Here is a 26,079-nt window from a genome sequence, read left to right on the forward strand (position 1 = left end):
TCCTTCTCCACAGCTGCATTACTGCCTTGTATTGCAGAAGCCAGTAGGGTCAGACTGGAATTCTTCTCTGAAGGCAGCATGTACCAGTACATAGCTGTGCTGGAGGATTTCTTCTTGGAACATTCCACTTTCACGGACTGGCCTTCTTTTATCACCATGTCTGAAGACTGTTCCAGGGCTAACACTGGAAAGGAAATAAGGAGCAGTGAGGAGAAGGAAAAAATAGGAACATTTTTAAACTAGGCACCGTGGGTTGGGAGGGAAAGGTTTAGAAGAAATAGGGCAGGCAAGGGAGCAGATCAAGGCATGGGACAGATCTCCAGATCAGCAAGTGAATTTCCATTCTCTCTTCAGTAGGCAAGATGCATTCCTGGACAGTTTGTGTGCAAAACCAGGAACCATCTACGGGCTGCACAAAGAAAGACAAATAGACAGCCATTGCAGAAGATTCAGGGATTCCTGCCCACCACATTCTTTGCTTATCCTCAGCACAGGGAGCTCTGCAGAATGAAGCACTGTCAGCAACTGGCTACACAGCTGGGAGAGCAGCAGTGGGATGGATGGATGGAGGTGCTCAGGGCTAAGTTGAATTCACTTACCAAGAGGGGCCAGCATGGCCACAAAGAAATAGCAGGGAACCATGGGGAAAAAGCCCCTACCCTCTCAGCAACCTGCCCCTTGCAGCTGCCCAAAGATATGTGAAGAGGGAGCAGTGAGTGAGGGTGAGACACCTTGGGGTGGGGCCGGCCAAGAAATGCGAGCAGGCATTGGCTGGCTGGGAACCCTGGGGAATGACCCAAACTGTGGCAGGAAAGCAGAAACCCTGCAGAGATGCAGCAGGTGGAAGGGGCAGGCAGGGCATGGGTGGGGAGGGAAGGGAGGGAGGGGTTGTATGGGCAGAACTGTGCTGAGGTTGCATGGGAGGCTGAGTGCGTGCAAGGCCGAGGAAGGCTGGCCGCTGCCCTCCTGCTTCTGAAGTCCTTGGGAGATGGAGGAATGAGGGATAAAGGCCCACATAGGGCTCCCTTGAATTTTCCCATGCGCTTTCCCTGTCTTCCCGAGACGTGGCTGGTTCAGTTCCTGCCTGGCCATCCCACTTTGCACCCAGCTGTGTGATGGCTCTTTTTCTCTATGCAGCACTGTGGGCACAGCAAATAACATCAGTGAGAGAGAGGCAGGAACCCAAAGACACCACAGCAGCCCAAGCACTCGGACTTGGGCTGGCTCTCATGGGCGTTGCTGTGAGAGCCGTAGGAGAGGGAGGTAAATACCTGTGAAGAGCCGAGGGACAGTCAATGCCCTGGCATGGGAAGAGAGAAAGGATCGAGTGTGGCCCACAGGGACAGCCGAGTGGGTGACAGGGTGCTCAGGATCGGTGTCAGAGTGGCCTCTCCTTGCTGGCTGGAAATAGGCAGAGTTCCCCCAGAGATGGCTTCTCCCTGGCACCTGGGGCCTAGCTGGGGAGCCCAGGCTGTGGCAGACTGGTGCTGCCTGTGGCACAAGGGCTTCCAGAAGTTTGGCTTCAGGAACACACTGCATTTGGCAAATCCAGGCCACTGAGAGCATCAGTGTCATTGCCCCCTCTGCCCTGTGAAGTGACCTGTCCAAGGAGATTTGCTTTCCTGGCACGACTGAGCTTGTCCTCCAGCGGGGTGTGGAGGCTGCCGCTGGGATTCAGCCAGTGGGAGCACTGGGGTCTAGAAAGGAGCTGCACAGTGCAAGTTCATTCACTCGTGCTCTGCCAGTGACACCTCTCTGCTGCTCTGCTCCCAGGCTGAGGTGACCCAGGCCACTGCATCCTCTCCACTGCGCCCTCAGGTGTTTCTGCTCTGAAGAACATCCACGTGGCCTCTCCTGCGTGGGACAACCTCTGCATAGGATAGCTGGGGAACCCGATGAGCACAGGGATCAACATTTGGGACAGTGGGAAGGGTGACAGGAACACAGGGACCAAGTGACAGGCCATTCTCCTAAGATCTGTTAGCATCACATTTCCCTCAACCTTCTCCTTCCTGTGCCTGGAGCTCTGCCTGACAATAGGCAAGGAGAAACAAGGGGAAATCGGCAAGGATCCCTGCTGGAACTTCTGCCCCAGAACTCTGGGAAGGACCAGGCTAGTGGGGTGTCAGCCAACTCAGTGTTCCTCTGAAGGAGAAATTCAGTGGAAGTCCTGAGGAAAACCCGATGCAGGTGCTAAACAGGAGACAGGATCAACTGGTGGAGACTGTGTTACAGTGCTGTGGTCTGAATTCACCATGAGAATAATGTTGATAACAGAGTTTTAGCTGTAGTTAAGCACTGCTTTCCCCAAATCAAGGACCTTGCAGTGTCTCATGCTCTGCCAGAGAGCAGGTGCACAAGCAGCTGGAAGGGAGCATTTCCAGGACAGCTGACCCAAACTGGCCAAAAAGATATTTCCTCCCCTGCAACATGATGTTCAGGATGGAAACTGAGGGGAGCTGGCCAGGGGCTCCCTATCACTGCTTGGGGACAGGCTGGGCCCCGTGTCAGTGGGTGGTGAGTGACAGTATTGTGCATCATGTGGATTTTGATGAGTTTTATTTCTCTCTCTTTCCCTTTTTATTTACTCCTATTCTTGCTCTGTTTGTATCTCAACCCATAAGTTTTACCCTTTCTCCCATCCCAGCAGGAGAAGGGGGTGGTGAGTGAGTGTCTGTGACACCGAGTGGCTGACTGGGCTTAAACCACAACAACTTGAGCAGCAGACAGCACCTCCCTGTCCCCACAGCTATGGGCTGAGCTGCAGCACCTCTGACCAAGCCTGTGCCTCACACTCCAGTAAGGAATGTCCAGCTTCTGTTCTTGACGGATTATCAAAATTTCCGTGAGCATCAGATTCCCCTGGGCCCTTGCACTCTGTTTTGTGCTGGAGATAAAGAGGAATAAGCAAGTGAGGGCAGCCCTTGTTTCTTACAGTAAGCATCATTGTTCACACTGAAGGTGCTGGAGAGCTACACAAGGCGGAGGCAGAATCCTGAATTGGCCTTTTTGAAGTGAGAAATGTGGAGGATCTGACATAAATGAAAGGTTCCAAAAACAACTTAAAATAGCTGACTGATAGACTTCTAAAAATGAGTCTGTAAAGTTTTCCAAGATCCTTCCACTTCTACATGACTACAAATATTAAATCCTTTCTCCTGAGTGGCATTCACTGCCTCTGTGCTCCATATCACAGCCCATTGAAGTTCCCAAAGAAACAGTGCACAGAGTAGGGGTGCCTGAAAGTCTTTATTAGTTTTTCATAATTTTTGCTTGTCCAGACCCAAAAGAGCAGAAATGATGATGAGAAAATACAGGTCACACCAAAGGAGTGTCTCAGTTGGCAGCTATGGTGGACTGGATCCAGGAGACGTAGTTGCAAACCTTGGTGTAAACTCCAGGATAGCCCCTCTGGGCACATCCGATACCCCAGGAAACAATGCCCTGGAGCTCTCCATTGCAGACCACGGGACCGCCGGAATCTCCCTGTGCACACAAAGGATAGGGATATTCAGCAAATGGCATCAGCCTGAGCAACGAGCCAGAGATCCCTGAGATCACTGACTTTGGCGGAAGCCCTGTCAGGCTTACTCTGCACAGAAGTTCTACAACGGCCCTTTCTGATTCCCCCTCTCCACCTGATGCTACTGTGCCTGACTTTAGCTCCAAGGGCACCACAGCTAAGGATGAGTCAGCTGCCAGTTTTTGTGGTACTTGGCAAACATTCAGGATACGTGCGCCTGAAGCCTCAGCTGTCATTCAAAAACTCAGGTGTGCCAGTGCAGTGAGTATAGCTGAACTCTGTAACGTGAAGGCCTCTTCAGCTGGGAAAAGGCAGGAGAGAAATGAATGGGAGAGGCAGATGATTTACCTGGCAGGAGTCTTTTCCTCCCTCCAGGAATCCTACACACATCATGTTCTTGGTAATTTGCCCAGGGTAGGAATCAGAGCAGTCGGCGGCGGAGAGGACCGGAGCCTTCAGGCACTGCAAGGTGTCTGGGTAGTTAGCTACAAGGAAATAGGGAGAGATGGCTGATGGCATTGCTGAGTCCCTTTCAGAGCTCAGAGAAGATCTTAGCAGAAAAGCAAATGCTGGACACATTCTGTTCTTGCAGCCATCCTGCTTCCTCTCAACAGTAAGCACAGCATGGGTTCCTTCTGTAGAGATGCAACAAATTCTACCCAAGGACCCACCACTCTACACTGCAGCCACCTCAACTTTTTGGGTACCTGGAATTCCATCAATTTACAACAGTGGGGCCACTCCTGTGCCAAATGCCCTGGAAGAAACCAGAGCCTCAGGAAAACCGTCTTCTCCTCTGGTGCAGGTCTAGATGTCATCAGTGGAATAGACACCACTCGCCATGCACATCTCTGACCATTGGTGTAAGAGAATGGAGGTCTCTAGTAGGAATTCTAGATCTACAGTCTCGGACTTCACCCTTATTCTCAGAGAACTGACAACTCTGTTGACATGAGCTGAATCCACTATGCTGACCCTACACTGACCCATCGCTCAAAGAAACCCGTGCCACAGCACTTCTCTCTGTTTTAGCCTGTCCTGTTGGGGGTTAATGGTGAGGTCTTGGAGACTGTCCCGGGCCCCCAGGGGGCTGTACATTCCCCCAGAGTACTCACTGCCACTGCTGAGAGTGTTGCCCCAGCCAGAGATCAGGCAGGTGGTGCCGGTGGCCACGCAGCTGGTTGGCAGAGGAATTGTCTGGACAGCTTTGGTGAGCTGGGCTGGGGTGGCCAGCTTGATGAGCATGATGTCATTGTCCAGGGTGTAGGCACTGTAGCCAGGGTTGCGGATGACTTTAGCAGAGTTGATAAACTGCTGTGTGGATTCTGTGAGAGCCAGGTTGTGTTTCCCGAGCTGCACTTGGATGCGACTGGAAAAGAGAAGGCACAGCACGTACTTTACTGCTACTGGCAGGTTGAGAGGAACCTCCCTGTCACTGAGTGCACTTGCTCCAACATCACTGCCACAGAAGCTCTCTGGGGCAGGTGATCTTTCTTGTCTGCAGGGAGCCCTGGGGATCCACACTGAGACCTTAACCCACTCCCAGTAGGAGTGGTGAATTTCTCCAGGTTTGCAACTACATGACAGCAGTTAAATACATAGCAGCGCTTCATACAAATGTTCTGCAACAAATCAAACTGCTCTAGCCTGACCTCACTCCTTTTCCTGTTCTCCAGGGAGAATGCTTTAGCAAGATTCATGCAATTGATAAGAAATCACTTGATAAGAGCTCAGCACTCGTTGCTTGATTATCCCCTTGTTATTTCAGACAGTGCTCTGCAGTCACAGAAACATTTGCAGAAGTGGAAAAGCCCTCAGGATGCCTCGGCCCAGCTTCCTGAACGATCCACCCATCCCTTGGCTGTGTCCGGTCAGAATGGAGGCACTTACATATTTCTATCTCATAGCTCAGAATTCCTGCTAGAAGTGAACTGGAAGACAGAAGTAGGTTATAGAAGGATGTCATTTTTTCCACTCACGATTTGTAGCAGTGAGCAGCTGACACGACCCACTGGCTGCTGATGAGGGAGCCTCCACAGAAGTGATACCCAGAATTCAGGGACACCTGATAGGGCACAGAGTTCTCTGCACAGGTGTAGCCTCCCACAATCTTGTCATCATCATCTTCAGCAAAGGTGGGGAAGGCAACTGCGAGATAAGAAGGGCCATGTGTCAACAGCTGGCCTAAGGTAATCTGGTGCCCTGTGACTGCCTCTTTGAAGCCCCTCATTGTAGGCTCCCCTTCTATGGACACTCAGGGCAGCAGTGGTGGGCAAGTCTAAGGCACATTCATTTGCTGCAGCCTCAGAAAAGAAGGGGATCAGACTTACACTGGTGCCTCTCATATCTGCAACTAAAGCCCTGCTGGCTACTCCCTGAGGGAACATAAGGACATAGAAATGTTCTTATGTTGGACCAGATCACAGGTGTGTCTTTCCCAGGACCCCGTTTGCAGAAACAGTCAAGAGTGGACTGCGGGAAAAAGTCAAACCAAATGTGCAGTGACATTTTCTTGGAGCACCCACCCAGCGTCCAACATTTTGCAGCTGCTTTAGGACTTCCTGGGCCAGAACTATTCCTTGTGCACTCCTTAGTCCTGAAGAGGGAGGCAGCCTTTTTCTGTAGCTATGGCCACATCTCTATAGCTGGGTCAGGAACCTTTATGAAGGCGTCCATTCCCCAGGTTGTGGCACAAGGCATTATGAACAGACAGAAGACAGAAGTTGCAGGGCTCCACCTTCAAACTTCTGCAAGTCGAAACTGGACTTGGCTTTCCCACAATAGGCCACCTTGCAATTTTGCTTAGAAAATCAGCATCCTATTAAATTACAGAAATAGAAATAAAAAATATACTCACCAGCCACCCCAATAAAGGCGAGAAGCAGCAGGCACTTCATGGTCTTGATTCAACCTCAAGCCCAGGCAGGCCAACTGGAAGTCGGAGCTGCTAGAAATACGTTTTTGGTAATGGCCTTATCTCTAGTCCAAGGTTTTCTCCAGACAAAAAGTACACAGTGGAAAATTTGAAGATCCAAATGTGGGCATTAACAGGCATTGGTAGAATGCACAAATAACATACCTGTTAATCATAAACCTCTGCTAAGATAGAGAGCTATTTTAAATTATTCTAGAGGGTAGCCTTCAATCTAAAAATACATTTTGGCTTTGGAAGATGTGTAGTTGTTTGTCTGTCTGATTCTTATACGCAGCACCTGTTGAGAAGAACTCTCAAACCTCTTTCAGATTCCTCTGTGCTGATGGTGTCTTTCTAAAAAATGCGTATTTTTACCAGAAGCTGAATATTGTAGGTAGTAGACAGAAAGATACAATGAATTTATTGGGAAAAAAAAAAAAGCCAGCAAAGCCAGTGGTTAACTTTGTTAAGTTTATTTCAGCAAATTCCTTTTCTTGACTAATGTGTGTTTTTATCGTATGCAACACAGTGTTTTCTTAAATCAAATTCCTGCATTGTAATTTCAAAAGGGAGGATAGAAAAACTATCCTGTGCCCCCCATTGCTTCCCAAGTTAAATAATTCCAATATGGCAATGCTCAGCATCTCCCTTTCCTAATTTCTCTCTCCTAGCCTGTATGAAAAGATCTGCCTAAGTACCAAACCATGTTTTTATTCATCTTTGGAATGTTCTACAGAGACTAATTTTTGCCACACAAGAACTTCAGTATAATGCTGATGTTTATGAATGTAATGTAGAGGAGCAATAATCCTGCAAACACAAATGGTGAGATCTTCTGAAATCCCTCTCTGCAGGAGTGGGGATTTCTGTCATGATGCAAAGTTTACTAAAGCTTAATGCTTTGCTGAATAATCATTTTCATTTTCCAAGCAGCTGCCAACTTCATCATGTTAGCTCCTGAAAGACACAGGATTCTCTCCAGAGACAGTAAAGAGAAGCCGTTTGTTTGGAGATGCTGGAATAGCTTGAGAGACTAAATAGGAATACTCTTCCTACTCCATTTCTTGATTAATTTTTTTGCAGGCCTGGAGGATTGATACACAAGTTTGTCAGTGTCCAGATGCAATTTTTTCTTCATGATAAAGTACAAGTCCAAGGCCGGTGACTCTTCCAAGGGGGTGCATGAATTCTGTTGGCCTCTAAACTGGCATCAGTGCACCACTTTCTTACAAGCATGTTTTATCCTGTGACAGAAAGAAGGATTAGAAGCTTCCTGTGGCAAAGGAAAATGTCCATAATAGGACTAAGAGTGTCAAAAAATACCAAAGCTGTCCAATCCTGTCATAACTAAGCAGAGCAAGAAAAGTTTCCAGTTTACAATAGTGTTTAGTTTGAAATTTCTAATTTCTTTGTCCAAAACATGGACATTTTCAACATATGCCATTTTCATAGACAAAGGCTGTCATCAGATGTGCTGCTGAACATTCCATAGACCTGTTGTAACGTTTTTAGCAGGGTCTTTCAAAGAATACACTCAAGGATGTACACCTATTATTGCAAAGAGTTTCTCATATCATGTATTGATGCTGCAGTAGAAAGCTGGTGGCTCCAGGGGCACAGGGTAGGGGAGGGCTGGTGACTGAAGGGCAGCTGTGTTAGGTTTTATCAATGGACAAGCAATGGCAGCTGGTATTTCTAGAACTCCATGTTCCTAGTTCAAGTATTTCAGTCAGCTGTATCATTACAGGACTCAGATAAAGGAAATACATTTGTCCAGACTGATGCAAGATCCTGGGAAAGAGAAACCTGGTAAGACCATGGGCTGCCAGAGATAAAACTTCCTAGGAGCATAAATCAGGAGGAGTTTCTGAGGGTAGTCCTTTTATACCTCACAGAACTTGCTGGTGGAGCGTCCATTGATTCTCTCTTCCCAACTGTTGTCTCCTTTCTGGGACAAGCTGGTACATACTCCAAAGCTTCTTATCCTCCAGCTCTCCGCACCTGAACAAAACTGCTGTCACAGCCTCTTGCCTTGTTCTCTATGCCTGTATTTCTCTTTCACATATGGCTACAATGCTTTTCTTCTATCTCTGTCCTTGCCAGAGACATGGATTCTTTGTGTCCCATAGAGAAAGAGGATGTAGGACACGACAGGGATTTATAAAATTATGAGTGGCCTGGGAGCCTGGGGAAGGATGGATTGCTTTTTGTCTGTTAGGGAGTAGCATGCAAAACTTGCCAGGGATGGCTGGTTCAAAACAAGGAAGGGACACTTCCTCTATTTTAGGAAAGCTGTGAAGTCCTTCCCACAGGTTTTTATGGATGCAAAACATTTACATGGCCTAAAAAAGAGAAGGGACACATTTATGGAAGAAAAATCCTTGGAGGGCTATGAGGTTGAAGGATGCCCACTCCAATCTCCCTCATCCCGAGGAATGGCCTGGTGTTGGAATGTTCCCTGTTACTACAGGCCAGCAAGGCACCAAAGATTATTACGGATCTCTCTGGACTCTCACCCTTCTGCCAGCGTGTCACCCATGACCCAGAGATGGACAGTCAGGGTTGCTTAAGACCTGTATAAGTTTGGAGAGTTACCCAAACTCATGCCTTCATTTGCTGGAACATAGAAGGTCTCCTGGGAGCACCTCAGCCCCTTGAGTAGGATGGGAGGGCACAGGTCAGGTCTGACCTGACAGAGATGTGTGTTAGAAGGTGGGTTTATCTGACAGTGCTGCTGGGCTGTTCTTGTTCAAGCAGAGATGGAAGTGGGGATAGAACTCAAATAATGGGAACACTTGCCCTAAATGATTCTGAGTTCTAAATGGTTTGCTGGGGGAGTAAAATATCTGTCTTTCCTGGGCAACATAAAGACTACTCAGAACACTGCTTTCCACACAACTTCTCTCTATCTCTCAGAAAGGATACTTAGACAGAGATCCTTATATCTTCCTTCCTCTAAAGCTGGTTTCTGTATTGCTTACATCATTATTTAAATCTGATCCAGAGAGCAACGGATGGTGATGCACATTTTCTTCTCCAGCCTTTGAGCAAAATTTCCCCATGTTCTGGAAATTCTCCAGTTGCCTTGGTATAATTTTTTCCTGCCCTCTTCTTGCTTCCTTTTCTGCAGCACAGAACCCAGGCATCCAGAAAGGAGTGTGGCCAAGCAAGGCTGTGGCAACTAAGATACAGTCTCCAGTTTTGGTGGAGAAGGAACTGGGAAAGTAGGAGAGGGAAGAGCAGAGTCAGAGGGAAGGCTTTGGGATGGCTAAAAACACTTCCTAAGGAGAGCTCCTTGTTTTCTTCCACTACTGTTTTCTGCCACAACCTGCTGTAGTCTCCTTAAGTCACCTCATCCTCCTTTTCTTCTGCTGCTGTCTTCATCCACTGCCACTTCCACTGACTTATCTTTTTTTAATTCTGCTGCCTTCTTCCATTGTCTTCTCTGTTGTCTCTTCCTTCTCTAGTTATGCTGCTTTTCTTCACCATGGTCAACTCTTTGGCTGACATCCTCTGTCAACTTTTCCATTGCTGCCTTCTATTCTTCTGCCATATTCTTTTGCGACCTTCTTTGGTCACCTCCTCTTTTTCTTCTTACACTGCCTTCTTTTGCTGCCTCCCCCCTCTGTCCCTTCCTCTGTCATCTTCTACTGCACACCATCCACAGCCCTGTTCCTCCTCCTCTTCCTGTTCTTCCAACACCACCTTCTGACATGTTCTTCTGCTACCTTATTCCACTCTGTTCTTCATCCCCTTCTCCTTGTCTTCTACTGCTTCCATCTTCCTTTCCCTTATTTTGCCACCTTATTCCACTGTAATTTCTCCCTATTCTTCTACTGCCAGCATCCCTTTTGCAGCTGGAATATACAGACCTCAGATCCTCTGTATCCCTGACTCCAAAAGTCTACCTTTCAACCTTGAGTCTCCCTTAGTGCTTTCTGCAAGAGGGTTTGCTAGAGCCTCTGCAAGCAGTTCCAGATAGGAGCCTAAAATGCGGAAGGGAGGGAGGGAAGGAGGGAAGGAGGGAAGGAAGGAAGGAGGGAAGGAGGGAGGGAGGGAGGGAAGGAGGGAAGGAGGGAGGGAGGGAGGGAAGGAGGGAAGGAGGGAAGGAAGGAAGGAGGGAAGGAAGGAAGGAAGGAAGGAAGGAAGGAAGGAAGGAAGGAAGGAAGGAAGGAAGGAAGGAAGGAAGGAATTCGGAAGGAAGGAAGGAATTCGGAAGGAAGGAATTCGGAAGGAATTCGGAAGGAAGGAAGGAAGGAAGGAAGGAAGAAAGGAAGGAAAGAAGGAAGGAAGGAAGGAAGGAAGGAAGGAAGGAAGGAAGGAAGGAAGGAAGGAAGGAAGGAAGGAAGGAAGGAAGGAAGGAAGGAAGGAAGGAAGGAAGGAAGGAAGGAAGGAAGGTGTAATTATTAATAGTTCCCCATAGATGGCTCTCGAAACACAGAGGTGACGGTGATGCTGAGCACACGGATCAGATTAATTTCAAGAACAGTAATTCTATCATGTAAGCTGATAAAAATGAATGCTTTTCTTCTTTTTGAAAATATGCAAAAATTATTTTGTTTCATCACACTCTGGTCAGATCTGTAGTTATCTCAACCCTTCGTGCCCCACATTGGCACCACAAAAGGATCATTATGCTTTAACCCCAGCTAGCAACTAGGTACAATGCAGCCGCTCGCTGACTCCCCTCACTTCCTCTCCTCCAGCTGGATGGGGAGAAGAATCAGAAAAAATAGTAAAAAACCTTTGTGGGTTAAGATAAGAACAGTTTAATACTTAAAACAAAATATAATAATGGTAGAAAAAGAAAATGCAAGAAAAACAAAGTGCAGTTGCTTACCACCTGCTGAGCGATGCTCAGCCTGTCCCTGGGCAGGGATTAGTCCCCTGTCCAACTCCTCCCAGTTTATATTCTAAGGATGACGTTCTGTGGTGTGGAATATTCTGTTAGCCAGTTAGCGTCTGTTGTCCCAGCTATGTTCCCCCACAGCTTCTTGTTCACCTCCTTGCTGGTAGAGCATGGAAAGCTGAAAAGTCCTTGACTTGGAGTAAGTGCTACATAAAAACAACCAAAACATCAGTGTGTTATCAATATTATTCTCATATTAAAAACATAGTGCTGCACCAGCTACTAAGAAGAAAATTAACTCTATCCCAGCCAAAATAAGGACAGACACCTCCTCCATCTCCTCCATCTTCTCCTAATCTTCCAACATTTTCTTTCATTGCCTCCTCCTTCCTTTCTGCTGCCACCTTCTTCCACTGCCTCATTCTATTCTACCTCTTCTGTGTCCTCCTCCTTTTCTTTTTATATCACCTTCTTCTACCACTTTCATCCTCTGCTTTCTTCTGTGGCCTTCTCCTCATGCTGCCTTCTTCCATTGCCCCCTGCTCTTCTTCCAACACCTTTTTCCATCAAGTCTTCCTTCCCTTTTTTTGCTGCCTTCTTCTGACATCTTATCCCACCACCTTCTCCATTCCCTCTGCCTTCTTTGCCATCTTCTTCTGTCACCTGCACCATCATGTCCTCCTTTTCTTCCACCAGCTTTTTCTGGTATCTTCTTCCATCACTTACTTCATCACATTCTTCATCACTTCCTTCTTTCCTAATTCTAGCACCTTCTTCTATTGCCTCCTTTTCTTTTTTCATCACACACTTCTGCTGCATTCTCTTACCTCTGCCCTCTCTTCCTTCACTGCCTTTTCCACCACCTCCATTGCTGCCTCCTTCACTTCTTCTGTCACCTTTTTCCTTCACCTCCTCTGTTGTCTCTTGCTTCTCCTTCCATTGCCTTCATCACCATTGTCTTCCATTGCCTCCTCAGTTCTTTCTTCCTTGTTTACTTCCACAGCCTCCTCCTACCCTTCCTTCACTGTCTTCTTCCATAGCCTCTTTTTTCTCTTCTTCCAATGTCTTCTGCCACCTTCCTTAATTGCCTTGTCTGTAGCCTTCTCCTTCTCTTCTTCCAACACTTTTTCTTTGCCTCCTCCATTTCCTCCTCCTTTATTCTGTGGCTTTCTTCCTCTGCCTTTTTTTGTTCCCTCCTCCATTGCCTCCTCCTTCTATTTTTCTGCCTGCTTCTGTTGCCTTCATCTGCCACAGCCACCTTCCAATGCAAATGCCTTCCTTCTGCCACCTCCACCTTGTTCTGTCTTCTTCCACCACCATTTTTCCTTCCACCACTGCTGCCTTCGTGCACCGCCTGTCTCTGCTGTCTTCTTCCACTGCTTTCTGCTGCCACCACCTCCTGTCAATGCAGTCTGCTGTCACATTCCATCACTGCCTCCTGTTGCTGCCTTCTGCCACCTCCCACTGCTGCCACCTTCCACTGCTGAATTAATCAGCCACTGCCTCCATATGCCAAAGCTGCCTTCTGTCTCACTGCCTTTACCACTGCATTTCACCACCACACCCTTCCATGACTTTCATTCTTTAGCGACTGTATTCCTCCACCTTTGGCCTTTGCCACCTTCCACTCCCTCCACCTTCCTTAATTCATCACCTTTTTTCTTCCAGCTTCTTCCATCACCTACTCTGTCATCTCATCCATCATCTTCTTCTCTTCCACCACCTTCTTCGGCCTCTTTTCTTACATCACTTCCTTTGTCACCTCCTCCTTCTTCGCTTCTGCTGCAGCCCTTTGCAACTTCTTTTGTCACCTTCTCCATTGCCTCCTCCTTCTGCTCCTCCATGGCCTTCTTCTGCTGCCTGCTGCCACTCCTTGCTTCTGCCACCTCTTCCACCATTTTCTCCTTCCCTTCTTCCACATTTCCAAGACATCCTAATGAAAATGTTATTGGCAAGCCCAATAATTGTAACTATAGTTGTTAATGACTGTATAGGAATTTCTGTATCAGGTCATTGGCAAATTACTCCATTGGAAAACTTGTATTTTTCAGTATAATTATGAGAGTGTAGCATTTTAACAGCATAAAGAAAATCGTTTTTTTCCCTAGTATATTGCCCAGTGGTATAGGTCCTAACTCTGCCTCTGACAGTAATCTTGTACTATTCCACTGATCCTTGAGTAAATAACATCACCCTTCTATCTGTTTGTGTTCCTGCCTTTTTTCTGTGTCTTAGCTATACATTCTGGAGATCTTAAGACAGGGACACTTTACATTAGTTATTTTCACTTTTTACCCAGCATGAAAGAAATACAGTGGGATCTTTATAGCAAAAAGTAGTACTGAAGTTCCATATCCAGTGTGTCTATATACTTTGTGCTCTTGACAATCAAGAGATTATTTCATAGAACCACTGAGTACTTTTTGCCTGAAGGAAGATCCAGGGGGTGGGGGTCTGTGGTCCAACCTCCAACTTAAAGCAACACCAGTTTATAACCTAGAAGAGGTCCTTAGGGACTTCCCAGTAGAGAATTGGAAACCTCCAAGGAGGGAGATTCTACAGTCTTTCTGGGCACCTTCTGTTCTAACACAGTAGGACCCTCAAGGGCAAATTCTTTTCCTTTTATTTCTGCAACTCATAACCATTCCATCTTGTCATTATGTCTCCATTTCCCTACACCTGCCTTTTTTGCTAGTGAAAGGTTGGAATTATACCTCCTCTGCTGCTACCTGCCCTTAGCTTTCTTCTCTCCAAGTCAAATAAAAACAGGTCTCTTGTTTTTTTCTTGTATGTCATGTACCACCTAATCATCTTGGACACTAATCAACTCGTTGGCCATTTGCTGGAAATTCTCAGGTATATAACACTACTTTTGCATGGAGGGGAAGGTGTGAACAAAACTGGACTTTATTCAGCCCTTTACAATAGTCAGCTCTCCAAAAGGAGCAGAAGGGGTTAGTCATCAAAGTCAGTAACACAGGTCAAGCAGAAAATGGATAAAAAAGCTTTTTGCTAATGACGCAGTACATGTACTATTGACCTAGCAATGACAAATAGTCTATGATCCATCTTGCCCTTAATTATTGAAGACCAGATAATTTTTTCACTAGTTTTACATGGTGCAAAAGAAATTTAACTATTTTTCCTAGCCTAGGAAGCAGGATAAGAATAATTTTGCATTTTCCCCAGAAATTTAAGTCATTGTAGAGTGCCGGTGCCCTGGAACAGAGTTAAGTTTTTTATCTAAAAATAATAATTGTGGCATCTTAGCATACTAGATTCTTTCTGTAGTGTGTGCTTGTTGACCAATAACATTGGTGTTTGGAATGCATGAGAGAATGGGCAGGTCCAAGTCACAATTCTTTGGTACTTGTGCAATCATTTTCATTAGTCAACACGATAAGAGTCAAAAACTTTACTTGAGCCTGTTATTACTCTTGCTCACACACAAAACTAAATCATTCCATGAAATGTACATCAAGCACCATGTCCAGGAGATTTCCTTGAAACGTATTGCATTTATTTAAAAATACATCCTGTTGGATGCACCAGCGTCTGAATGGGAGGAGCATATGTGCATTTTCCCTGCAGATGCTTCAGGGGTACATCTATCTCTGAAGGAAAGTGTAGGTAAGCCACCAGCTCACTTAGGGCAAGTGAAAACTAGAGCTTTCAAAAAATGATGGCCTGGAAATATGGTTCCTCACTGAAATCAAGGACTAGATCAATTCCACTGAAACACAACATAGAATCATAGCATTATAGAATCACATAATCATAGAATATTAAGGGATTAGAATGGACCTTAAAGACCATATAGTCCCCACCCCTTTTCATCCCCCACCATATCTCTGGGTCACTAGCTTGGCACTTTAGTTGTCATGGTGCTCACACAGCCTCTTCTTATGCCTGTGACTGATCCCTCCTCGTTAGCCAGTTGTCTTGCTTTAGACCAGCAAATGAATGTGGTATTGAAATGTTCTGGGTTTCAATACAATTTAAAGGTGAAACTTCAAGGGTTTTGTGGACCTTGCACTTAACATTGGTGTCTCAGTTCCAGCAAAGCTGTAACATGTCATTTTACAGTTGTAGAGATAGAGAGGACTCTTCAGATGCAGCTGATAATTTATTATAGTGTGTAAATCTGCAGAGAGGTTAGGAAGACTTCCAGCAGGACAAATTTCCTAAACTTTTAATTAATCCAGAAAACAATTCTGGTTTTGTGAGGCCTTTTCACTATTTCCTTTCCCCCTCAAAATGTTTTATTAACTTTCTAAGGACTATGAATTAAAACTCAGACAATTGCTTTTTACTTACTATATATTATGTGATATGTTACTAGTATGACACTCAAGAAAATTCTCTCAGAAGTGAGGCTAATCAAGAATAGAAGTCTCACTTTAAAGATTACCAATATCACAGAGTCTGGAGTCAGCCAGGCTTCCCCAGCAAGGGTCCTGTCTTGTCTGGGAGATCTTATGCAATGAAGCTCTTGCAGAGAGGTTCATTTTGAGCAAGCAATTAGTTATTTTTCATACCTTTTTGATGTAAATACATAAGTAGGCATAGGACATCAGTGCCTGGAAGAGTTGTTGCTGAGTCCTAGTTTTCTGCAAAGTCAGTTCTTCACCACAGTTTCTTTGTCCTGCACCCACCAGGTTTTGTTCGTGGGTTTTTGGGTTTGCTTGTTTGTTTGTTTGTTTGTTTGTTTGTTTTTTCTGAAAGGAACATCCTCTTATAAATAAGACTGTTTGCAAGAGAATTCTGTCACTGCACAAGACACGTTTGCCAGTAAAATAGACAACAGATTTGCTAAAATACTCTTTTCTGTGGAAAACCTTTGCTATTGTTATCTATCATTCTTCACAGCAATGGCTGAAAATGATGAATGATGCCACCCATCTGTTGTGCAGCACAAGCTAACATTTTCAATAATGAGTTGGGCAGTTGAACAGAGTGCACCCTCAGCAATTTTGCAGATGATATAAAACTGAGAGGACTGATTGATACACCTGTTGAGATAAATAGAACATCCTGTACATGGGAAAGAATAACCTCATGTACCAAAGCTGGAAAGCAGCTTTGCAAAAGAAAAAAAAGGGACGTAGGAGTCATAAAGCAAAGGTTGAAGATGAGTCAGCAACATGCCCTTGCAGCAAATAAGTCCAACAGCATTTCTGACTGCACTAAGAAAAGTGTTCCCAGGTCAAGGAAATTATTACCTGTATTACACACCAGCAAGATCATATCTGGGATATGTATTCGGTTCAGGACTCCCCAGCACAAGAATTATATGGACATGCTGGAGTAAGTCCAGCAAAGGGCCACTAAGATCATGAAGGGACTGGAGCACCTTTCATATGAGGAGAGGCTGAGAGATCTGGGATTGTTTAGCCTTAAAAAAGAAGGTTCAGGAAGAACCTTGTTGATGGGTATGAATGTCTGAATAAGGAAAACAACATCAGCCTATTCTCAGTTGTGTAAGAGGCATAAAATCAATTCCAGAAAATTCTGTTTAAACATAATCCCCCTCATTTTTTACTGTAAGGGTAGTCAAACACAGGAACAGGTTGCCCAGCTATGTTGTATAGTTCTTGAGTATCTTCAGATACTGAGTATCTTTGGAGGTGTTCCAAACCTGACTGAACACTGAGCAAGCTGCTCTAGCTGACTGATTCAAGAGCAGAGGTCAGCCTAGACAATCTTCAGAGATTCCTTCCAACCTCAAGATATTTGCTGTGATTCCATAAATGGAATCTTAAAGCCAAAGAATCTTAAATATTCTTTTAATTTTTGAGATATTTGCATAAATAAGTGATAATTTCTAAATTGACTCTCACACACCCAGGAAAGAGGAAGATATGTTTTTCTGTACCAAATAAATTGACTCTTTGTATCTGCACTACATTCCAATGTTCCCTTTGGAAATTACTGTAATGCTGCCTGCAGTGCACTGAAGTAAGACACATTAAAAACAATAAAATTGTTCCATTAAACTGTATAGGTTTATGATTGAGGTCCTGCTCTCCTAGCACTCTTAATAAGTTGGAAGAAGCAAATCCTAGTCCTAGTCTCATAGGAATAATTATATTACCTACTGAAACTACCAGAAATATATAGTCCATTTACTGACTTTAAAGTCAACTAGGAGAGGTTTTATGCACAATTTTAGCTGCAAGACTGTAATTTCTGTCTCCATTAGTCCTATAAAAAATGACATCAAGCACTGCAAAGTAAAGACTTCATCTATCCTTGACCCTGTAGACATACAAGCTATCCTCAAATTTTGGAACCTATACATATCCCAGCCCAGACTACTTCAAGTGATAGGTCCCCTTCAAATCCTATTGCTGATTTTCTGCTTACTTTCTCTTGAAACAGCTAAACAGAAGAGACAGCTAAGTCTGTAATGGTTCTTTCTGAAATGTCTAAGCTTGTGTAAATGAATTGCTTTGAAAGACACAACATATTATACAAATCCCACTTAACAACCATTAAAGCTAAATGAATTCTAAGCAGGAAGAGGAATTATCCTGTGGGCCACCATTAATTCACTAAGCAGCAGTCTCTTCCTTCACCTCTCTGTTTCTCTTCTGCACTTTTTTCCTCTTTAATCTTGTCAGAATGCCTGAGGAAAATAAAAACAGTTGAAAGTGTTTTCCCACAGAGAACAGAGCTGTGAAGAATTCATCTCACTATTTCCTCAAGTCAATGTGTAGGAAACCAGGATGGGCTTGAAGGAAAGATTCTGTGGGAATAGATATGAAAATCCTAGCTCAACCATTCTGATCCTTGCTCTTCCCTATTTTTTTCACTGTCTCTTCAAAAAGTCTCTTTGGGCAGTTCACTCCTGAACAACTGCATAAAAACAGTCTCTCAACACAAAGGTCTTTTAGTTGCGGAGGCAAAAGGAGCAAGATGAGTATTTGGCACGGGCTTCCAGAATCTGGAAGGCTACCAGTAAACACTGAGCAGTTGACAGCTTTATGGTGATGTAATTGCTAAACGATAATGGTTTCAACAGCTATGTCACAGACCAAATGTTTTACACAATCCTATTCAGGTTGTATTTATCCTAGTCCACACAATTTCAGACCCTGGAGTCTGTTTATGAGATTATTTCAAGCTCCATGACTTGCTCAACAGGAGCACAGTGAAGGTTATTCATTAGACCTAATTGATTAAGGGACTAGAGCTCCTCTGCATCTACTGAACTTAGTGAAAAGTAAATCCTTCCCCTTTGGAATGCTTCTCATGATCTGCACCCCACATAAGGCGAGTATCCCAGTCACAAAGTCTGGTTGATACACAGCCTTACAGACACAGACTACTGCTAGTACTGCTATGAATTTCACTGAAAAAAGATTGACACAGTTTTTGACATTTTCCCCTGTCCTCCAAAGGACAGCATATTTTCTTACATAAGACCACAGTTTTAATTCAGTGCAATTTCAGTCTTCAGGATAGGAGTAATTTTAAGGTATAAAAGCTGTATCACCCTAGCATGCATCCTTAGTTGCAAGGCTACTATTTAGAGCCAGTGTATGTTCTGTGCAGGTAAGCTGTAGGTAACACTCTTAGAAGTCAGATGAAGAAGATATGGAAAGACAATGCTTTGACACAAGCAGTTTGTGAAGGAGAGAAAACTTTCATTTGCAACTCTGCAAGTGCAAGTCAGTTAACAGTGGAATCAAGCTCAAGGGTATTTATTATTCCTATCTCTCTCTATTGCTGTATTAAGAGCTAGTGCTTATGGGACTTGGAAATATCATTCTTATTGGACAGCACAATTCTGTACAGCTCTGTATTGATTTCAAGGTTCTATAATTGGGTTTATATGGTATTGTAACCCAACACATCAGGCAGAACTTCTGCTATTTGCGGTTTATAGGAAGTCAGCGGCAGGAAGATGATACTTTAATCAGTTTGAGCAACACACTAATGCCTTTGGAATAAAAATACTCTCTGGATCATATCCTGTGATTTCAGAGCTCTTTCCTATTTGAGTTGCTCTCACTGTTTGGGCTTTCACTTGATGTTATTCTAGCCTTTTTAAAACTAAGTATGATAATTATTAAATATTTTACTGAGCAGTGTACTGCAGCTTCAGGGAATACTGAAGGGCACTGCTATGACATTTTATTGCAGTTGACAAAGAATGTGGTAATATTTTGGGTGTGCTTGTCTTTGGAGTGTTCCCTTTACATTCTGTTACCCTTCTTATTTCCCCATTCCTGGATGCTAAAATAGATCTCTTTGTAACTGTAAACAAAACAAAATTTGAATCATGTGAATGATTCTGGATGCTCTCTGAGTAGGATGGTGTTTTACTGGAACAGAAACTCCTGTGGGCTTCCTGCACACCTGGATACAAGTGGTGAAAAATTATCTTGGCTTGCCCGTACTCTTGGCAAGACATGAAACAAAATCTGTTCCCAAAGCCATTTATACACGTTAACATAGGACTGAGCCTGATCACAGAAACTCTTAGTCCCAAGACTGCAAAAGCCTTCTGATCCAGAGGCATGGCAAGAGAGGACCTAACACACAACTATCTGATTAAGAAAATTTTGTCTTGCTACAAAACCTTTATTTTAGAGCAACTTATTTTGCTCCCAATTTCTCCCAATAAAATGCATGGCAAATTGCATGGCCACTGATTTTTTGGTGGAACTTAGCACCACAGCTTTTTATTAGTATTCATAGGGAGAGCATGATTTTGTTAGGTAGTTTGCAATGTCATGCATTCATAGCATGCATTCTGCACTTGTAAAACTGAGAACAGAAATTGGCCAAGTAATCAGAGTCCTTTACTGTAACTACTGCATGTTATCAAGCTTTTGTCAGTGGTCAGTTCGTTCTATGACCACTCTTTATATGTTCCTACTGAATATATACAAATACTTTTTAAAAACAGCTTTCCTTTTTTCTTTTCCCAGTTTTCTGCTAGTTTTTTTTACTGCATTTCTCAGAATAAGGTCTTTGATCTTCACTTGCTGACTCAATGACTTACTGAGATTTTAAACAAGATGGACTCATTGAGAGAATTCACAGAAGCCTGAAACTTATGAAATTATTCATATGTACTGAATTATGCTCTTGAGCCATTAAAAACTTTTGCTGCAACCTAGCCCCAGAGAGGAATGAGTTCAAGAAGCCAATAAAATCTTTGTTTGGGCTTTTGCTCAGTAAGCTCTCTGAAAGCCATTAAATCTTACAGTCATTTCACACATGTGCTCTGTGTACCTTCTGAATTGTCTGACTGACAAGAACAACTAAAACAAGGCTAAAGACCTTGGAAAGGAACATCAAATAATGTTTACATTTATCCTGTCACAGATGTTACTTAAGAATCATTCTTTTGATGCCACTGATTTCAGCTGCAAGAGGAGAAATTGGCTTCCCCTGGACAAACATAGAAGAGAAGCTGACTTGGACCAAATAGTAGCAAAATCTAAGCCCAATGTATGTTGGCTCAGTTCTTCAGAGCTCATGTATGACTGGTATCTTTTTCAGGCCTGAAATGTGAAGTTTCCACAGATTTCCCCAGTTATGGGAGGTGTTTTTTCACAAACTCACACCAATTAAAAAAAAAGTACTACTACTAATAATAACAATTCTCACTTTAATTTGGAAAACTAGAATGCAATAAAACATCCTATAATGTCTCTCAGTCAGACATCTCTGGCAAGAGGATCAGGCAGTCAGGCAGATGGCATTATTGAGTCTCTCCCGTTGGCTGAATATACTGTTCTTAGTTCAGGTAAGCAGTCTGGTCAAGCTGATGTTAATGCCAGTGCAGAACACAAACTTTGATAGCAAATGCAGAATTTCTTTCCATGTTTCATTATTTTTAAAGCATGAAAAGATTACAAAGACAATATCCCTGTTTACAAAAAGAGATCATGGTCTTCAGAGCCAATGTGCTTACATACTCACATACCTGCTCACAGGTATGTAACTGTGCACAGCTGCAGCTCTTCTGGGGAACTGTCGGAGGCATTGTGTCTCAGGAAACAAAAATTGGCACTGTCGAGGCACAAGATTTGCAACCAGTAGTGACCAGCAGCAATGGATTTTAACTATGAAGAACAACAAAAAAAAACCCACCCCACCCAAAAACAAAAATAAAAAACCACCAAAAAAACAAAAACAAAAAAACCCACCAAAAAAACCCCCAACCAACCAAAAAGCTCCAAACCAAAACATAAAGAGTTACGGGATTTCTAAATTTATTTCTTTGTTAAGCAGTGGCTTCGATTAACACATGTGAAGAGTTTAAGAAACAGAACTACAAAAGGGTTAAAAGAGACAAAGTCCATGATTTCCTGGATGAAAGTCATCTTTAATCCAGGATGAGAGAAAAGTTGTGGGGCATCTAGTAAATTTCCCTTTGAAAAAGTCATTCTTTAGATGTTTATTCTGAGGCTTCTTGCATCTCCTTCTGAAACACCAGGTACTGGCCTCAAGGTCAGTCTATTACTCTGTGTTATCCTTAGCATGTGATGAACTCTTTCTGGTTGGCTGTAGGCTTGGAAAGAAGTGGAAGAAAGATGTATTTACTTCCTTTACCTCCATAATTACAGCAAAAATATACTGTCTTTACTGACACCTTAGGTGTCAAACTATGAGTTAAAGACAAATAAAGACCAAGCATATTTTGCTGCAAAATTGCATTTATTCTTGCCATTTTTATCTGGATATCCCCTGTTCAGTTTGTGGTGAAGGAAGATGAAAACCATCATGTTGCACTTCCAGTCCGTTAACCAGGGGATGTTTAGAAAACACCTGTATTTTGATCCTCTTCAAAGCTCCAGATGTCACTGCTAGGAATATTTTATGACTTCCAGAACTCCATGCTCTCTAGCATTGGCATCTTGCAATTGTTTTTAATCTTTCCTTTCCCAGAGATCTTTATATACATGATTCCTAACAGCTAGAGGCATAATAAACCTTTATTGGATTGTTTTCTTTTGGAGAGCATAGTTTGATTACACTGTATTCAAATTTTGCAGCAATTGAAAATACACAGAATATAGGTCTGAGTACATATTATTCTAATGTAACTTCTTGAAGGTCTAGTGACTGAAAGGCAGCTGTCATAAAGCCATATAACTAGTATTTTCTACCAGCAATTGCCTGGCTTTTTTTACTGCCTTTATGTACTTCAGTTGCTTAAAAATCTTTTTATGTACCTTTATTGATGCTGATATGTGTTCATTATACTCTGATGTCAGTGCCTGTGTTTTGGTATTCCTGCTTATTGAGTATTCATTACTTGACCCAATAAAGTTGTAAGATTATCACTTAAAAAGTGAGTTAGAGTCAGCTGCCATAAATCTGTTTGTGATCCCCAGAATGTGAGCACAATCAATCAGCAGTTCCAGCCAGCAGACTTTAATGAATCATATGCTTTGGTCTACTTTTGGTGGTTGTATAAGATACATTAATCAACAATCCATGCATGTTTAGAAAATACTAGAATCAGTCAGCCTTTGCTTTGAGATTTTAATTTTTCACATTGCTTTGATGATTATAACATCATTTGGTACAGAGGATGGTTTGCTCATCATGGTCTGATGATTTGCTTATGATTTAATCAAGCACTAAATTCAGAGAGGAATGTGACTGCATCTGGCTTCCCCTACTATTTTTAAAGAGATGGGGGGCAGTCAGTATTCCAGGAACATGACAGCTTTGCAATCATAGTGCTTATATTTAAGTTTTTTGTAAAGAGGTTCATTATGTGAAGTGTTTATGCTAAGGATGATTATGAAATCAGTGGTGAATAAGGGACTGCCGTTGCCATTTATGAAGTCTTAATGGGACCCCAGACCACTCTTGCAATGTCCAGCACAGCAGAGTACCAAGACAGTGGCAAGGTGGTCTCCTGAAAAACTTCATATGCCTTTTGAGGAGCTGGTAGTACAAGGTGTCTGCTCAGAGGAGATGGATTTCAGTGACTACAGTCAGAGAGAAAAGCACCCTGGCCTGACTCATATAGAGAGAAAATTGCCTTAAGATCCTACAAGAATTTAAAATATCAGTATACAAGTTTTTAAATCCTTTTCAAAGTATTGGGAAAGGGGGTTTTTGTTTGCATGAAATTTAAGAGTAATATGAGATTGTTCACAAAAAATCAATGGTAATCTCTGCATATAGAGCTATCTAGAAGACATGTTAATGATGAAAAGGAAATTGACTTTGTAAGATTTTTGTTGAAAAATGTTGCAAAGTAATGTTGGCTTTATGACTGTTCATCTCTTGCCAGTGTACCTTCCAGGTTCCTTATTTATTATCCTATTTAATACTTAATCTATGCCCAATATCCATTGCATGTAGCAGCTAAAAGTCCAGACATCATTGATCATTTCTGAACTATGTGGTTCCAGAAGTAATTTTCTGACTAATTATCACTACTTTGGCTTCACCCATCAGGTGTGATCTAACTAAAATTACTATCTTATCAAGATAAATGTGACCAAAACATCCTTTCCTATTTCTCATGAACAAGCTGTGACATGTAAAATGTTACACATGATGCTCCTCTGACTGACATTAACATTCTCCAACAGAGTCTGTAGAAATGGATGGGCACAGTTTTAGTCACTTTGTCTCATGGCCTAACATATTGTCTTAAAACATATCTTAAAATGGAATTTTGCTACGATACCAGACCATGGACATGGGTGTTTGAGGCTCATATCTATCCTGGTTATTCTACAAATCACTACGTCCCACCAGCCTCATTATGTTGTATTATTGTAAGAGCCTTTCAGGTAGCAAATCTATTATGATAAATGTCTATGTGAAGATGGCAACTTCTTGTTGAATAGACTTGCTCCCTGTATGTATTCCTTTTGTACCTGTTTTTAGGGAAACATCTTTTTGCTAGTTTTTATTTCTATTTGTCTTTCAATGCCTGAAAAGAGTAATGAGAAGACTTGGAAAGAGTGGTGATATGCTTTCTTTCATGTTATCAGTCTTTTTGATCTAGCAGACAATCATTTACTGCAGAAGCTAAACAGAATTCCCTGGGAGTTGTTACAAGAATGGGACTGAGATGGTACATTTGTAAAGGAAGAAAGGGAATTAGTCACTTAGTGTAACTTATTGGCATTAGTAGGTAGACATGCTGAAGCCTCGGGCCACAAGTTGTAAACTTTTTCCTAGATATGCTGAGCTCTTTATCTACTTAGGTAAGGGGAGGTTGCACACTGGTTCATGGTGGAAGATAAGGAAGCAAGGAAGGTCACTGCCTCTGTCAGCAGAGGCTGCAGCCTTAGATAGAGGCAGAGAAACAGTCTGCCTAGAGACAGTGAAGAGAACCAGCAGAGAACAAGAAGACTCCAGACACTAGTAGAAACATTGAAGCAAACTGTCACATGAGGGGTGGGAAACTTAGCTTATAACAGTATAATTCCTATGGATTCCTTTGGGGTAGTCAGCTTGAGCCAAACCTAGTGTTTTACCACTCAAATATTAAATTATTTCTTCCTCGTATCAGACATCTGAGACTACTGTGGGAAACCTAGGATGGAGACATTTCTTTAACACATTTACATAGATGCCAATGAGCATCCTAATTTATCCTGCAGAATTTTGTTTCCTGTGGCAATAGAAAGGAATCTCAGTTTGGCTCAGACTCCAGATTGTATTTCGAGGGATGACATCTAAACTGAAAGCAAGAACTATTTTGACTATTCTTTCATCAAAAGCTTAAGCTTGGTTCTTCATTAATTTTTTGTGCAATTAGAACACAACAAAGCTTTATGAACTATAGTTCAAGCAATCAATTGTTTTTAATATTTGTTAATGCATCATACTACCAATACATATTCCCCTTTACAAAGTCCAAGAGAGAAGTCCTTACCTTTGCAACCCATTCTGCCTGGCAATGGTAAAAGCAAAAGAAGAACACTCTAGAAGTCTTTTCACAAGAATGACACAGGTTGACAGAATCACAGAATGGGTCTGTTTGGAAGGGACAACAGTGGGTCATTTGGTCAAAACTCCCTGCTGAAGCAGGGTCATCCTAGAGCACATGGCACAGGATTGCATCCAGATAGTTTCTGAGTATCTCCAATGAGGGAGATTCCACAACCTCTCTGGGAAACCTGTTCCAGTGCTCGGTCACCTGCACAGCAAAAACATTCTTTCTCGTGTTCAGGTGGAACGAACTCTGCAGACAGCTCACTCTTGGACAGGTCTAGTAGTGGAAATTACCCATTTTGTTCCTGCCCATAGAAGCTTCTAATAGACAAAAAGAAGTGTGAAGGTTCCTTTTTTTTTTTCCTTTGTTTTGTTCAAACTTCATGATTCATGCCTGAAAACTTTCTCACATATGGTGAATTTTCTATGGCTTGTGGTGAAAACAGTGCTCCATCTGTGAGAGAGCACAGGGAGAGTGCTAACAGGAAGGAGCTATCTGTTTACTGTCACTTTCGGCAGTGTAGGTTATAAGGGTCTCTGAGCCCTGCAAGGAGTGTTTTTGCAGTTTGCTTAACTATGACCAACAAAAGAATGAGTTACCAAATCAGCAGAACTAAAAAAAAAAAAGAGCAATCCTGGCAAGTATTGCCACTATTGGAAATGGCCTCAAGTTGCATCAGGGGAGGTTTAGACTCGATATTAGGGAAAAAAACTTCACCAAAAAGGTTGTAAAGCACTGGAACAGACTTTCCACAAAGTGGTCAAGTCACCACCCCCAGAACTGTTCAAAAAATGTGTGGATATGGCACTTCAGGACATGTTTTAGTGGTCAACATGGTGGTGGTTCTGGGTTGGACTTGA

At 43.0% G+C, this 26,079-nt stretch overlaps 1 protein-coding gene across 6 annotated transcripts in view; it reads right to left on the reverse strand.

Annotated features, from left to right (window-relative positions):
* Positions 1 to 3,230: 3,230 nt before the first annotated feature.
* LOC125321416 (trypsin-like) overlaps positions 3,231 to 26,079 on the reverse strand; it is a 59,884-nt gene continuing 37,035 nt past the window's right edge. The window contains exons 1-7 of one of the 6 annotated variants that reach the window (XM_048294225.1): positions 12,114 to 20,318; positions 11,278 to 11,492; positions 6,381 to 6,602; positions 5,503 to 5,671; positions 4,639 to 4,892; positions 3,872 to 4,008; positions 3,231 to 3,486 (exon numbers count right to left, since the gene is read on the reverse strand). In XM_048294225.1, the coding sequence (XP_048150182.1) occupies positions 3,337 to 3,486; positions 3,872 to 4,008; positions 4,639 to 4,892; positions 5,503 to 5,671; positions 6,381 to 6,420 (750 nt within the window). In that variant the 5' untranslated portion in view covers positions 6,421 to 6,602; positions 11,278 to 11,492; positions 12,114 to 20,318 and the 3' untranslated portion in view covers positions 3,231 to 3,336. Of the gene's footprint in view, positions 3,487 to 3,871; positions 4,009 to 4,638; positions 4,893 to 5,502; positions 5,672 to 6,380; positions 6,603 to 11,277; positions 20,319 to 26,079 lie in introns of those variants that run through there. The other 5 variants (XM_048294223.1, XM_048294228.1, XM_048294226.1 and 2 more) reach the window with 5 other exon arrangements.

Source organism: Corvus hawaiiensis, chromosome 2, assembly GCF_020740725.1.
Source record: "Corvus hawaiiensis isolate bCorHaw1 chromosome 2, bCorHaw1.pri.cur, whole genome shotgun sequence".
NCBI classification, from domain to species: Eukaryota; Metazoa; Chordata; class Aves; order Passeriformes; family Corvidae; genus Corvus; species Corvus hawaiiensis.